Below are 15954 nucleotides of genomic sequence, written 5' to 3' on the forward strand. Positions count from 1 at the left end.
TTGAGTCTCTAATCCCTATTCTACAAAATAGAGCATTATTAATACCCACTTCACAGTAATGTCCCCAAATTAAGTGGTACTATGAACATAAAATGCAGTGTCTTACACACTTCAGTACTAATTACACTGCTGCCCCAGCTTCAAACTCAAAAGACATGGATAAACCAGTGAAAGTAACAAAAATTTAAATAAGCAAAAAAAAATCAAGACCATTATTAACTTTGACAGATATAAAAATTAAAAATTAAAAAGATGTTAAAGCAAAAGGGGGCCTGATCCCACAAGTGCCCCATGAGATGCATGGCTTTAATGCTCTGTTCACATCTCTCTGAGGGTCAGCGAGCCAAGAGATTATAGCCTAATAATTTTTTGTCAGTATTTTATAGTTTTAAAAAAGGTATCAGATATTTCATCTAGGGTGTTTTTTTTGGTTGTTTTGGCTACAGGGTAAAACTACCCATATTGTAGCCATAATTGGAACTAGAAGTTACAGCTGACTTTATATGCTTTGAACTTTATTATTCATTAATCAAAATGAACTACAATGCTGATTTACAAACTGTTAAAATTATAAAAGATTACACATTGTCTAAAAAAAGCCATGGGCAACTTGCTCCAGAAAAGCTTTCCTGAGGAAGAACTGTTTTAAGTGTAGGACTGTAGGGCAACTAATGCAATCCCGTCCAAGGGAGAGAGCAAAAGGGAGGCGGGGCAGCACTCCCCTCTTCCTCTAGCAGACCAAACAGGGAGGGTCAAGCTCCAGGTGCAGAAGTGCAAAGATTCATCTGAGGCAAAGTGTCAACGTAGGTACAATCAGAGTGAACCAATGCATCAGGAAATCAGGTTACCTAAACATAACTAGGTCAGTAATAATGGGACTTGAGTTGGCAGAAGAGGTCATTTTGTAGCCACAGCACTTAAAGAGGATAAACGGTGGGGGTGGGAAGAAGAAAGATGGGATTCCACCCTGAGCATCCAAACACCCTGCGAGAGAAGGACCATGAAAGAGACGGGGCATGGAAGGCAAGAACCGGGGGCTACATGAACAACCTGCTCCAAAACTTTACTAAGAATTTTGCCAGTGGGCCTCTGCTCCTAGATGTGTCCACAGACTACCCACCATTCACCAGCATGCCTAGGGAATTGACGGTCCAGTCAACCCAGGAGTAAAAGCCATACAGTAATATGAAGTACAGAACAGGAGAAGAGATTTTTGTACAGGCCAAAAAGTCATGCTCCTACCTCAGAACACTTTCCTTTGTAGCTATTCAACCTTCGTTCCATTCTGCGCAACCACTGAACCAGCTGCTCTCTGTTGAGACTGTCTAAACTGCTGAGTGAGTCTTCGGTCTCACTCTCCATATCAGAGGATGGGTCAAAGGTGGCAGCAAAGTCCAGGTCAAGTCGATTCAGAGAGTCTCTGGAAGACGTTCGCACCAAAGACTCTTTAGAAGCGGATCGGAATAGAGACCCCGTTAGTGGACTTCGAAACAAAGACTCCATGGAAGGCACCCGGAGCTGGAGCTTCTGAGAAGTAGACTGCGTGTCATCTGACTGCAACAAAAACCCAGAACATGGGGTGAAAATGCACATTTACACTTCTATTATTCTCCATCAACCAGCCATGGTCTAGTAAAAGCCCCAATGAGTTCAATTTCTATTCCTGGCATTTTATATAATATACTGTTCTCTGAAAAATCACTGGACTTGGAGACTGAGGACATGGAGTGTGCGTCCCAGATCTGTCACTGAGCAGTGGAAAGGCTACACTAAATCATTTCCAGTGACTCAGTGTGCACATCTGTAAATCACAAGGAAGCCAAACTTTCCCAGCTGACCTCACAGGTGTGCTCTGAGGGTCTCTCCACTAAACTGCAAGATCCCTGGAGATAGTGCCCATTTGGATCACCAGTACACACTCGGGGCCAAAGAGGGGGTTATATACTGTGGAATGTGAAATCAAGTGGGCTTTATTTGGAGTCTCTGTGGAGGCACTGATTCCTGATCACTCTTCTTGACAAAAGACAGGACTGGGGCACAGGCATTGTGGAGCACAGGGAGCATATTTTGTTCAAACAAGATAATGCCAGGAAGAGCTGACTAACAACAGCCACCTCTACTTTACCTTTCTGTCTAGCAGCAGTGAAAATACGCTTTACAAAGTCATGGCGGGCAGCTGAAAAGTCTGAGCTAGAGTCCCTCTGCACAGATGAGTAAGTCTGACGTTAGGAATCGTGATGCGCAAGAGCAGAGCATCATTGTGAATAATAACACATTATTTTGAATAACAATGAAAAATAATATAACTAAACAAACTGTTCTAAGCTGCATTATTTTGTTCAGGTGACAGTATTTAACAGTTGTTTCTTGGAAACACATCTTCATTAGTGAAACAGCAAGGTCTCAAAAGATGCCAGAATGAAATGCTCAGGGGAGAGCAGGCAAAAACTGCAGGAAAACAAGACTCTTTAGTATACAGTTTTAAAAAATCAAACCAGAATGCTTCATTTGTGGATTTTAGAGGTGTAATAATAATATTAGGCAAGGTGGGAGAAGTAAGAGGAGAGAAAGTGCCCATCCCCTTCATATGCACAGATTTATCACAGGTTGTTTATAATAGTAAAAACTGGAAAGAACTCAAATGTTCACCAACAGAGGATACATTATATAAATCACAATATATGAAAGGAGGTTTAAGACATACTATAGGTTTAAGACATAAAAAATAGGTTATAAAGTAATATGGATATTTTGAACTCATTTTGAATTAAATTAATTAAATATACTTTTCAATTTGTATGTATTTTTACACAAATACTCTTAGAATCAGGTCATTAAGGACAAACACCAAAAGTTAACAGAGTGATATTGAGTGGTAAGACTTTAGATGGTTTTTATTTTCATTTTTGTATTTTCCTGTACTTCTTAGCCTTTTCCCCCCCATAATATGTGAGTTTTCCCTTTATATTGGGGGTAGGTAGTGGAAACGGTCTTAAGGGAGAGGAGGGACCCTTATGTCCAAAAACTTGAAGAACCACCATATTGAGATTCCATTTCCAGCCACTTCTGACCCATGCAAAAAGTGCTTTTCAGTTCACAGTTGTAAAGTGTCCTAGGACAAACAAGTGAAGCAAGTCTGAGTAACACTAGAAATAGCTGTTATATTAGGGTCAGTCAGAAACTAAAGGAGAATGTCAAAGGCGTGTATTGGCAGAAGCTGACAGACTTAATAACTGCCATATCTATTATATTTGGGAGAAACACCCTTGAGTGTTGTGATTCAGCCTGAGTGCTGTCAGGTAAGACTGCCTAAGTCCAAATCCTGGTGCCATGAATATGTGGTTAAGTAGCTTCACCAAGTTCCTTGACCTCACTAGGCATTTTTCCCTGCTCTGTAAAATGGGGATGGTAAAAATAATGGTGATAATAATAATAATATCACCCACTTCATAAGGATGCCACAAGGACTGAAGGATTTAATACACGCAAAGAACTTACAATGTAATAAATGCTCACTAAACGTTTAACAGCTACTATTATTGTTAGAAAAGGAAACTAAAACAAAAGACAAACTTACTAATAAGAATGTCATATATAAGCTTACTGGTTATATGATACAGCAGCTGAGAACACAAGCTATGAAACCAGACTTCTTGGGCCCAAGTTTTAGCTCTACCATTGACTGGCAATATGACTTTGGGCACTTTACCTTCTGCGTCTCTGTGTCTTCATATGTAAAACGGGGATAACAACAGCACCCAACTCACGGGGTAGTTGTGAGGAGTAATAATGTAATACATGTGCAGTACTTAGAACCATGACTGGCTTAAGATAAACAATAAATACTGGTTATCACCCTATCTCCAATCTTCCTGTCTTCCTTTCCACCAGTCCCCAGTTTCGTTCAGGGTAATAATACATTGCAGTAAAAACATTCACCTTCCCAAATACAAATTAAAGCCACAACGAGGAGAAACCACCACACATCTACCAGAAGAGCTAGAATTAAAAATATGGAAAAACACCAACTATTGGTGAGGATGTGGAACAATGTACTTTGGAAAACTGTATTACTAAAACTAACCACATGCACCAAGCAGAACTAGCAACTTCACTAGTAACTATATACTCAACAGAAATGTGTATGCATGTTCAACAAAAGACATAAACTCAAAAGTTTACAGCAACATAATTCAAAATAGTCCCAAACTCAAAACCACTACCGATGCTTATCAATAAAATAAGTAAGTTGTAGTCTTTCACCAGTAGAACACTACACAGCAATGAGAACAATTTACAACCACAAGCAAGAATGTATGAACAGAGTACTGAGTAAAGAAGCCAGACACAAAAGTGCGCCTGCTTTCTACTCCATTTACACAAAGTCCTAATGGTCCAATCAACCTACAGTGTTAGAAGTCAGGGTGGTGGTTACCCTTGGGGGTCAGTGGGGGTAACAGCAGTGGGTACAGGGCTTCTAGCATGATGGTAATTTCTGTTTCCCGATTTGGCGTTCTGGTTACATAGTTGTATTTGGTTTGTGAAATAAAGTTTCACATTATTCAGTATAACAAATACATATTTTCTGTACATATGTATTATATTATAATATATTATATTACAATTAGAGTTGTTTTTTTTTTAGTTAGCTTTTCCCAGACTCTGATTCAGCTAGTAGTGGACCATGTGACTAAGGTGGGCCAATAATGTACACTGTGAATGGAAACCCACAAGATGGAATCTTCTAGGAGTGACAGTGTTTTCCTCATAAAAAGGAATATACCTTTTGACATAGTCTTCAGTTTCTCCTCTGAATGGAGATACAATTCTTGGAAGCCAACTTGTAGTTGTGAGGGTGAAAGGCAGTAGTAAGGGCAGGGAAGGGAAGGGAAGTGGGAGGCAGAAACTAAGGGAGAAGAGTCCTTACTGCCTGTTTCACTCAGGTCTTCTGATATGTGAAAAACTAAACTACCCTGGCACCAGCTGTGGTCAGGTTCCTGGCACCAAGGACATTCACTGATTTCTAATTCATTTTTTAAAAACAGGGTGGGGGTTAGAGAGGGAGAAATGTTTAAGGAAAATTAAGTCAACATGTCAAAGTTACTTTTAACTCCTTTCTGTCTCCTGCATTTCACCCTCCTTTTTATTTCCCCAACACTATTCTTTTCCTCCCTTAGTGGGATATATGCAGCAGCCCTCTCTTCACCTGCCTCAGATCTCTTACCCACCCATCTGTCCCTGTCACAGTCACCACAATTGTCTTCCTAAATAATTCAGATACTTTTAAACTGGATTCCCATTTACTAGACTGTTCAAATTCCTCAGCTTAAATTCAAAGTTCCCACTTCCCAAGACCCCACTTCTCTGTAAATCCACCCCTCCACACACCAAAAACTTGAGTAGTAGCAGGCAACTTCCTGCTCCCTGAACAAATGCATCATGGTGTGCCTCTGTACCACTGCCCATGCTTTCCCTGCATCTGGAAATCCAGACATCCTTCAAAACTCAGCTCAAATTTCAGCTCTTCTGGGGAACGTCAGATCTCACCCACCAGAAAAAACCTTCCTTTATGGCTTAAGCTTTAACCAGGACCACTACTGAAGCGCTTACTGCATTCAGACTCACCATTAGTTACCTAAATGCTGGTAGGACAACTAACTTAGCTGTTTATGCCCCAGGATAACTACATAGACATTACAGCACAGTGGTTAAGAACACAGACTCTGAACCAACTTCCTGGTTGGAAACCCAGCTTCATCTCTTAGGTTTAACGCCTCTGTGTTTCAATTTCCTCATCATTAAATGAAAATAATAACAGTACTACCCTAGTAGGAATGTTATGAGGATTAAATGGGTGAAAATACTTAAAATACTTAGGAGTGTCTTACATGTAGTAAGCACTAAATAAGCTTTCCTGTCATTAAATCTGGTGAACACAGAAGAGTTTATGGTCCTTTAGAACAGGATCCATATTCTCTACCTCTGTAGCCTTGCCAAAAAATAACTTTCAAAAAGTAGGTAATTATTACATATTTGTTCAGCTGATCTTTAACATGGCAATAAGTATTGATGATCTAATGGGAAATATTTCAACACTCAATGCTTGATCAAAATGATATGTATCAAAACACATCATTAGATATATATAGCATGTTATTCTAGAAATCATCAGAGTATTAGTTAGCAAAAAATGTTATTCATAATCAATAACATTCAAGAAAAAAAGTGAGAAATGAACACATACATCTATAAGATTTCCACAACAATGTTCACAATAGTTTCATTTGTAACAGCCAAAAACTGGAAACAGCCCAGGTATCCATTAAGAGACGAATAAAAGGTGGAATATCCATTTTAAAAAATCCTACTTGGCAATAAAAAGGAACAAATTACTGATATCCACAACAACACGGATGAAATTTCAATGACATGCTGTGTGAAAGAAGTCTTCTGCAAAAGAATACTTACTATATGAGACCACTTATATAAAGCTCTCAAACAAGCAAAACTACTCTATGGTACAGTGGGAAAAAATTAACAGGTTGCCTCTCTCTATGGAAGAACCATAAGGGAACTTTCTAGGATATTGATAATATTCTGTAAACTCTATATGGGTTGGCATATACATTTATCAAAACTCAATATACATTTGAGGTTTGTGTATTTCATTTTATATAAAGTTTACCTCAAAAAAGAAAAATACAACTTCTAGAAGAAAATATAGGCAATAAAATAACCTCTTGGACACTGGTCTTGGCAATTTTTGGCGGGCACCAGTCTCCTCAGGAAAGAACAACAAAAGCTAAAATAAACAAACGTGATTACATCAAACTGAAAAACTTCTGCACAGTGAAATAAACTGTTAACAAAATGAAAAACAACCTTCTGAATGGGAGATTTTCACAAACCATATATTTGATAAGGGGTTAAAATCCAAAATATATAAAGAATATAACAAAACATAATGTCAAAAAAACAAACAGTCTGACTAAAAAATGAGTGGAGGACCTAAACAGACATTTTTCCAAAGACGACCTACAGATGACCAATAGACACATGAAAAGATGCTCCATATCGCTAATCATAAGGGAAATGCAAATCAAAACCACAATGAGATAATCACCTCACACCACTCAGCATGGCTATTATTAACCAGACAAGAAATAGTGTTGGTGAGGATGTGGAGAAAAGAGAGCCCTTGTGCACTCTTGGTGAGAATGTAAATTGATGCAGCCACTGAGAAAACAGTATGGAGCTGCCTCAAAAAATTAAAAATAGTTCCTATGAGCCAGTAATTCCACTCCTGGGAATTTACCAAAGAAAACAAAAACACTGATCTAAATATATGCACCCCTGTGTTTACTGCAGCATTATTTGCAATGGCCAAGATATGCAAGCAACCTGAGAGTCCCTCAACAGACGAATGGATAAAGAAGATGTGGTACATATACAATAAAATATTTACTCAGCCGTGAAAAAGAATGAAATCTTGCCATTTGCGACAACATGGATGGACTAGAGGGTATTATGCTAAGTGAAGTTAGTCAGACAAAGAAAGATAAATACTGTAAATTCTCACTTGTACGTGGAACCTAAAAAACAAACAAAACCCAGAAACAGATCCATAGAGAACGAACTGGTGGCTGCTGGGGGGGGGAGGGCAGGGCAGGGGGGTGTCATATGGGCAGGGATAGATGACATAAGTGAAGGGGATCAAGAAGTACAAACTTCCAGCTATAAAATAGTCACAAGGATGAAAGGTACAGCATAAAGAATACAGTCAAAAATATTGTAATAACTCTGGCCAGCGACAGATGGTAACTACACTTACCACGGCGAGCATTTTGTAACATATATAAATGTCAAATGACTCTCCTGTACACCTGAAACTACTGCAATATTGTGTTAACTCTATGTTAATAAAATAGAATTCCTTAAAGATCACTAGATTATCCAGAACCATTTACACTGGTGCCTCCCATTATTTTACTCCTACCCTCATGTCACCTAGAGAAAATGATGTGTTTCTGGAGGACTCTGAGTTACTTGTGGAGGCTGCTCACAAGGCAGAGCCTATAGGTCCAGGAACTCAGACCATGCCCTGAACGTCAGCCTCCCTGACAGGAATGAGGATCTCAGCTCACACACAACCTGCTCAGCAAGTTGGGAAGCTGTAATTTACACATTTGCTAGACAATACTTTAAAATGTTTAGCCTACATAATTTTGTTCAGAAACCATTTAGCTCATAAATTGTCTGCATCTGTGAGAACAGCCATGTTAATGATAATAATCATCACTAAAGCCAAGGTAAACAAATTTCACTGCAGACACTGCTATTTTTTTTTTTAATGAATTATTTTCTTTTTTTTTTTGGAAGGAGTCAAAAGAATGTCACTTGAGCCTGACTCTACAAATAACTTTTTAAAATCAGAGATGATCTAAATTCTCTAGTAGTAAAATACTCCGCATCAGAGCAAAGTTTAAAGAAATTCAATTTCTCTCATAGATGAGTTGCTAATTTCCTTCCAGATTAGCAACTCAACATTTTTTCAATATGACCTCTTCCATAATCTTCTACAACTATACAGTCCTTTTTTCCCAAAGTTCTCTTTTCACTTCTATTAATTTCTTAAATGAGTAATGCTGGGATAACACATGACAGGTGTATAATACTTGAATAATACTTTAATAATTTTCATTTAAAACTTTTCCCAAGAAACCATCAACAAACCTGCATTCTTACCACATCTCTCTTATCGAATGTGGGGCATCACTACTTAAATGGACAGTCTATATTAATGCTAATATAGGCTGGACAAACTCTGAAACAACTTCATATTTTTAAAAATAACATTAATAACAGACCTGAGGAGTCGTTGGTTCACTTCCATTAACACTGTCAGGAGATCTTGTGGCTTGGATAGAGGCATTCTAAGAAATAGAAAAAAGCATGGTGAAGGAAAGGAACAGAAAGCTCAAGTTTTAAAACTGATAAGAACAAAGGCAAGCATCAAAATTCTATTAGATACATTTATCTATGAAACAAAATTAGTAACTGTTCATTTATTAGAATGTTTTCATGCAAAGCAAAACTAGTACGGTGAGTGTTTTAGAAAATTCATCTTGCCATAATGTAGGTAAGTGGCAAAGATTAGTATATAGCAAAACTTATTTCAAGTTAATTACATACCTCTCCCCACTTTAATGTCCCCAGTTTATCCCCCCTGACAAATTTAACATCAGGGATTCAATTAGCAGAACTTATTCAATTAGAAAACTATTCAGAAAAAGAAGTAATGTCAATTGTTCCCTATGGTAAAATAATATTCAAATTAAAGTTATTTGGGCTAAGCTCTGAAAAATATCTTTGTAACAAGGAATGGAAATGCTTCACTCATTTCAAGTAAGTAATCTAAATGAAACTGTTATGACTATTTTCAGAAAAACTTTTAATTAAAAATTTTCTTCTTCCAAACATGAAAGCTTTGTCTTATTGGTATGACAAATGCTCCAAGTTAAGCAACATTCTACTAATTACATTAACTGGCATAGGTTCCATGATAATAGATTAGATTCTTTGAAATATAAAATTCTACACTGTATTCATAACACACTAAGTATCTAACTAAAATCAGAGTTACAGATGAAGGTCACGGTAAAATGACTTCCATGTTTCAAACAAGTACATTTGACCAAATACTAGCCACTATGTTTCAGTAACTTGGTAGTTATATCATAATACATTTCCTCTATATCTCATCAAGAAAAGGTCAAATATCTGACGTTACCTATTCTTAAGCAGAGAAGGCATTTAGCCTTGCAAAAAGTATTCTCAAATTTTTGATCTCTCATTAGGTAATCTGAAACTAAGAAATCATTAATTTTTAGGTATGATAAATGTATTCTGGTTATACATTCTTGGTCTTATCTTTTACAAATATATTCCAAAATATTTAGATTGAAAATGTTTCTGAAATTTGCTTCAAATAATCCAGTGGAGATGGGGGTAGCTGCATGTATGGGGAGGGTGGTACTGGTATGGTTAGGAAAGTTGGCGGGGGGGTACTGGTTAACAAAATGTGGCTATGTGTTATTAGTTGTTGACACTAGATAATGGAAACTGGGGGAGGGGGAGAATTCTATACCACTATTACTACTATTTCCACTTCTGTAGTATGTCTGAATTTTTTCCCTAATAAAAATTTAAATAACTCCTGCCTCTAATATAAAAAGAGTTATCAATTTTATCAGTCTAAGACGTTTCCTTAGAGTTGCATAGGGAAGAAAGGTTGGGGAACATAGGAATTAACTTTTATCTTCCTGTCTCTGCCATTTCAAATATTAGAAGTTGTATTATGACATTTATTTGTATAGCATTCCCAATTAATGCTTTCTACCCTAAAATATACTACACTGCACACTATGAAATCCAAAGCATACTTTATAGGGATCAAGCCTCTCCATCAGTAAATATACTGAAAAGTAATAGTTAAGTTATAGAGAAAGGAAAAGAAGGGCTCCATAAAATATTTAAGTTAGAAGGAAGAGTGACAGGAGAGTCCATATTCTATTTTAAATAAATTTAAATAAATAAAGTAAATTACTTAACACATGACTGTGGTCCCTACAATAAAAGCTACATTGTAACTGAAATATCACCCTATCAAGCAAGCACAGTCTAACTTTAAAAACTTTCCCTCCCTGCAAATATATTTAAATTTATGTGTTTTACCATATACCTAAACAAACACATTGGCCTGTTACCCTGCACAATGAAATTAGGAATCTCTAGAAGCAAAATCAGAGATTTTTTTCACTACCTGTAATGCCTTCTTCATTTCTGCCCTGCAAACTCCTGGTCATTTCTCAGCTTTCAAATGCCCCTTCTTTTGTGGAGCTTCAAATGGTTTGGAAGAATGGCTAACACATTCCGTAGGCCTGTATTTTCCTCTATGAAGCCTTCATTCCTCTGTATTGTACGTGTATGTTGCCATCTTTGTCTCCCTACTAAAATATCAACTCTCGAGGGCAAGAACCCTGCATTTCCCAGTGCCCAGTACTTGACATTTTGCCTGACTGGTTGCTGATGCTCAGTAAGTGCCTGTTAACTCCTTATGCCATTCAGTGTAAGAGGATTCTTCTCCCAGAGAGAATCCAAGTACAACACATGGCAGTACTTGACAGTCACCAACACTGTCTCCTGGAGGCAATTCTTAGGTATCAGGAAAAGCCTTCTAAAGTGTGTTTAATTTAAAAGCACACACAGGTTCTCTGCCAGATTTGTCTTCAGTTATGTTTTGTTCAATCTTTCAACAATTTATATTGACTGCTGAGCACCAAGGAGACAGCAATTTTTAGAATTTGGGGTAAAGAGATACATTTTTCAAAAAGCCGAATTAAGAAAAAGTCAGCAGCTGCTGAACTCATAGTGTAATAAATTGGACCCTCACTGAATTTTTATTCTACTACAGGCTATGCTATGGTTTCTTTTGTTAGGTGGGGAGAAGGTTTTATCAGAACAAAACAAAATTTATGATTAATGAAGACTTTTAGTCTACTTAAATTATTTCTTTAAATAGTTCTAAAGCCTCCACTTAAAAATTATTAGCATTTTTCACAATGGGATAAGTTCTCAATACAGATATACTCCTTTTACGTACCTATGGAAGTGGGCCTAGAAGCCCTTCTTTTAAGTTTCTATTACTATTCCATGAAGGATAAAGCAGTATCATTTCACGCTATAAATTAACTCGGTAAGTTATCTCTTACTGGGACTCTTGTCTTCCTATCAAACCAGTTTGGAAAATGGTGAGGTGTCCCTTTCACCCAGAATCAAGGAGAGGTCCCTTTCCCTGAGATCCAAGTTTGGGCATCCCTGGGACTCTAAGCTGCTTTCTTTTCTAAAACCAAGTTTAGAATGTAAGTTAGGATTGCTACTGGTCACGTGCAGACTAAGTCTTTACTGGCTGTATGGATTAAGTACAGCAATGTTCTAATTTCACCACCAGCTACTTAGTAAATTAAGCCAATTCTCACTGCTTAAAAAAACCTCATTCTGAGTTCATTTAGTGTCCAATCTAATACCAACAGCTATCCTTACTGGGCAGTCAAACACCACTAAGTTTTAATTTGCTGAATTAAGAACTTAGATACTTAAGGAAAAAAAGGCCACTTTCCCAAAGTGAAATTAATATACAAGAGACAAAATTGAATGAATTCAGCTGGTTAAAAAATAACAAGGTTATTATTTCTTTACAGATGTTTAATACACAGAAATTGGAGCTTCCCCAAAATAAGATGTATTTGTCATAGTAGAATCCACGGACCTACTCAAGGTTTAATTATGGATTTATATACAATGGATTTTTCCCCCTAAAAATGAGAGGCACATCTCAAAATATTCCTGACCTTCTACCAAGAGTAAAACAGGGATTTCTAGCAATGCATTCTATTTTTAGTTAATGATAGAACATTCCCAAGGGAGAAAATGTTTAGAATTTGGACCAAATCATCACTGAAAATGGTGTTATTTTGTTGTTAAAAAGCTACCGAACACACACCAGCATCAGAATTCAGCCACTTACACTCTGATTTGTTTAGAGCAGGGTTAGCAGCAAGGCACCAAAGATGCTTTTAGAGACAGTAAGTTACAAGTAAAGAGAGATCTGCTCCTAGAATTACAAATTACTTTGCTTCCCTACAAAGGGAATGCAGAAAGCGTGGAAGGACTCACCACACTGTCAGTCTGTGATATAGGCTGTTTGGAGGAATCCAAAGCAAAGACAGTATACTCAGAGAGAAAAGCAGGCTCAGCTATCATCCCGGCTAGTAGCTGTCTCATTCAGTGTAATAAGCAAAGGTGTAAAAATAAAACAAATAATGAGAAACAAATTACAAGGGCATGTTGCAAAGTGTTCTCACTGGGCAGCACGCACCACACTGTAATGGCCTGTACTGTGCCACCACTGCCACCATCACTCTATTCACAGAAATAGGAAGTTGCTGGGAAAGGTCAGGAATGGAGGTGAGGTGAGCAGTTTCAGATCTCAATACCCCACTTTAAACAACTTGCTTCATGGCATACAAATGATATATACACAACAGGCAGGCACCACAACTCACAGCATGTCTAGCAATTTGGTGTAAGAGCTCAAGTCAATAATTCATAGTGAAGAACACAAGCTTTAGGATGACATTTATACTAGGCCATTTACTTTTAAACACTCAAAAAGACAGTATGAAAATTTAGGAGGGAGGAAAAAAACACATAAAAATTTAAATAATTATTTATTTATACTTACATACAAAAGAGTTTTCTCCAGTATGAACATAAGAAACTTGAAACTGGAATTTACAGTAACTCTCAAGGATAAGTTTAATTATACTAGTTCTTTCAATATATATTCTCTTCTGTGCTTCAGTTTTCTTTCAGTAACTGTACATTACACAACAAAATACTAACAATTATGAATCAGATGTAAAAAATTACAATTAAGACAAACTTTGATGGTGGAAGTTGGTTACACAAATATACATGTGATGAAACTCTCCATAGAAACATGCACACATGCATATGCACACACAGGATGAATTCATGTTGGACTGGTGAGATCTGAATAAGCTCTGTGGCTATCTCAGGGTCTATGACGTCAGCCTCCTTGTTTTAATAGTGCATTACAATTATATAAAATGCTACCTTTGGGAGAAACTGCATAAAGGACATATAGGGCCTCCTTAAAAAAAATTTTGTAACCTCCTGTAAATCTATGAATATTGGGAAAAAAAACCCTCTAAAAAATGAATCTTTTGAAGCACTAACTTAGCAGTTAATGTATGCTATTTTATCATATAATACATAATATATGATCTAAAAAAGAACATATAAGAAAATAAACATCTTCAAAAGTTTAAGAACTTCACACTTTTCATTTCAGTACTGTAGAGTTATGGGTATTGACCAGAGCCTTCATTAAATCTTCAGGTGGTCCGACAGAAGAGACCATCTTACAGATAGCCCAAACATTTTTTTTTATTATGTTAATAACTGGTACTCTTTGGGTAGATTCAAGAATTGACTTTATACTAAATCCTAAAACATAATATTAATAGTATATTAAAATATACTAGGTGCACATAATGTAGGTGGGTCATGGGGAAGGCAGTATAGCACAGAGAAGACAAGTAGTGACTCTATGGCATCTTACTACACTGATGGACAGTGACTGCAATAGGATGTGGGGGAGACTTGATAATATGGGTGAATGTTGTAACCATAATGTTGCTCATGTGAAACCTTCATAAGATTGTACATCAATGATACTTTAATTTAAAAAATGTATATATATGCTAGGTGCCCATCTGGCTCCAGGGAGTCATCCTATCCAAGTTCCCACTCTGGCTGAAAATCTTACCACCCTAGGAACTCAGAAAGTTCATCCTTCAAAATGGACATTATTTTAAGTTAAAGGCTATATAAATTCACTCTTCTTAGGCTTCTAAAATTAATTTTTGAAATGAAGTCACTCTGGCCCAGAAAGGAAATAATTTGTAATTTTACAGTTCACAGTATATTTGAAATTTTAAGAGAAAAAGCACAAAAGCTTATGCTCAGTATACAAAAACATGCTGACCAAGCATTTCAAAAAGAAGGTGCTGTGAACAGCATATACTTCCCCCTTCAGCCCAAGTAAAAGCAAAGGGTATCAAAATTAGTTCCCCTGGAGCTACCTCAAAGCCTAAGGACAAAGAGCCCTCCTCCCCACTCGCCCCAGTAGTCATTTGCTTCTTATGCCTGTGAAAGTCTCATAGACATCAGTTCTCCAATTCTTTCCATAAATTCTGTCTCAGCTCAGTCTCTCTCAAACTCTGTTCAAATTCTAATCCAAACCTGCTAAGAATATAATTTACCTCTTTTGAGTGGTCCCTCACTGACGCCACCGGTTGAATTAACACTGACTGAAGTTTTGTGTGTCTGAACATTCACAAAGACTTCCTTAATCTCCTATCAGATGTGCGCTGAAAGCTTTTAATCTATCCTCCAGGTCTCTTCCTTTTTTTTTCTCTTAATCTCAATCTCTGTGTTTTTGGTGGGATTACTCTGTACTCTTTTTGAATTCCCTGGTTTCCCCATGAACTGGTACCAGTCTGAGTTTTATTCTGATTTGTTTTTATATCATTTCTTTTTCATTTCCAGGATTTCTAATGAGCTTTTTCATATCTATGTAGTCTAGTTTTGTTTTAGCCTGTTTTCCCCCACAATTTTCTGTTCTTTTTAACATAATGATCACCTCATTTACCTTACTAAAGATACTTTTCCAGACTGTTCTATTATTTTAATTTCATCTGGAGAAATTTACATGCCAATTCCTGTTCCTACTGGTTGCCTTCTTAGCATTTGTTTTAGAATTTTGATATACCAGCTCACTTTAAAGAAGGTACTATCTTTGTCCTTCCTTCTGTGCTCATCCCTCTTTATCAAGTCAATTTAATTCCCTGGACCCCAGTTTGATGGCAATACAGAGGTTATCACAGACTCAGTCACTAAACCAACGTGAGGTTTCACTCAGTTCTTGGTCACAGGGCCTCTGTAGGGCCAGCAGCTTCTCATAACAGGGCACAGAGAGCTCTAGGCAACAGTTAGCAAAAGCTTTTTTCAACCTCCTTTCAGCAGTACTGGGAACCCCACTTTAGCCCCTGGCTTGTCACACTAAGTCTGGCAGCAAAGAACCTCCCCATCCCTCTCAACCAGAGTTCAAAGAGAAAATTAAGTCCTAATGCCTGCCCTAAGGCATCCACTAGCCTCCTCTGTACCTAATGAATGAATGTATCTCCTATGAATGAATGTATCTCCTATTAGACAACGAACCCTAAAAAATGTACCTTAGTAAGTATGTAAGTCTCTGTCTTGAAGAGAGAGGCAGTCCTGTTTCTATCTTCCCAGACACTGTTAAAT

The 15954-nt window shown here is 37.2% G+C and overlaps 1 protein-coding gene across 7 annotated transcripts in view; it reads right to left on the reverse strand.

The window, feature by feature from the left end:
* Window positions 1–15954, reverse strand: part of GOLGA4 (golgin A4) — a 127634-nt gene that overhangs the window by 80323 nt on the left and 31357 nt on the right. For 4 of the 7 annotated variants that reach the window (XM_036921605.2, XM_036921606.2, XM_036921604.2 and 1 more), the window contains exons 3-5: window positions 12736–12834; window positions 8868–8933; window positions 1243–1554 (exon numbers count right to left, since the gene is read on the reverse strand). In XM_036921605.2, the coding sequence (XP_036777500.2) occupies window positions 1243–1554; window positions 8868–8933; window positions 12736–12834 (477 nt within the window). The remainder of the gene's footprint in view (window positions 1–1242; window positions 1555–8867; window positions 8934–12735; window positions 12835–15954) is intronic. The other 3 variants (XM_057491943.1, XM_036921607.2, XM_036921608.2) reach the window with 2 other exon arrangements.

This window comes from Manis pentadactyla, chromosome 14 (assembly GCF_030020395.1).
Source record: "Manis pentadactyla isolate mManPen7 chromosome 14, mManPen7.hap1, whole genome shotgun sequence".
Lineage (NCBI taxonomy): Eukaryota > Metazoa > Chordata > Mammalia > Pholidota > Manidae > Manis > Manis pentadactyla.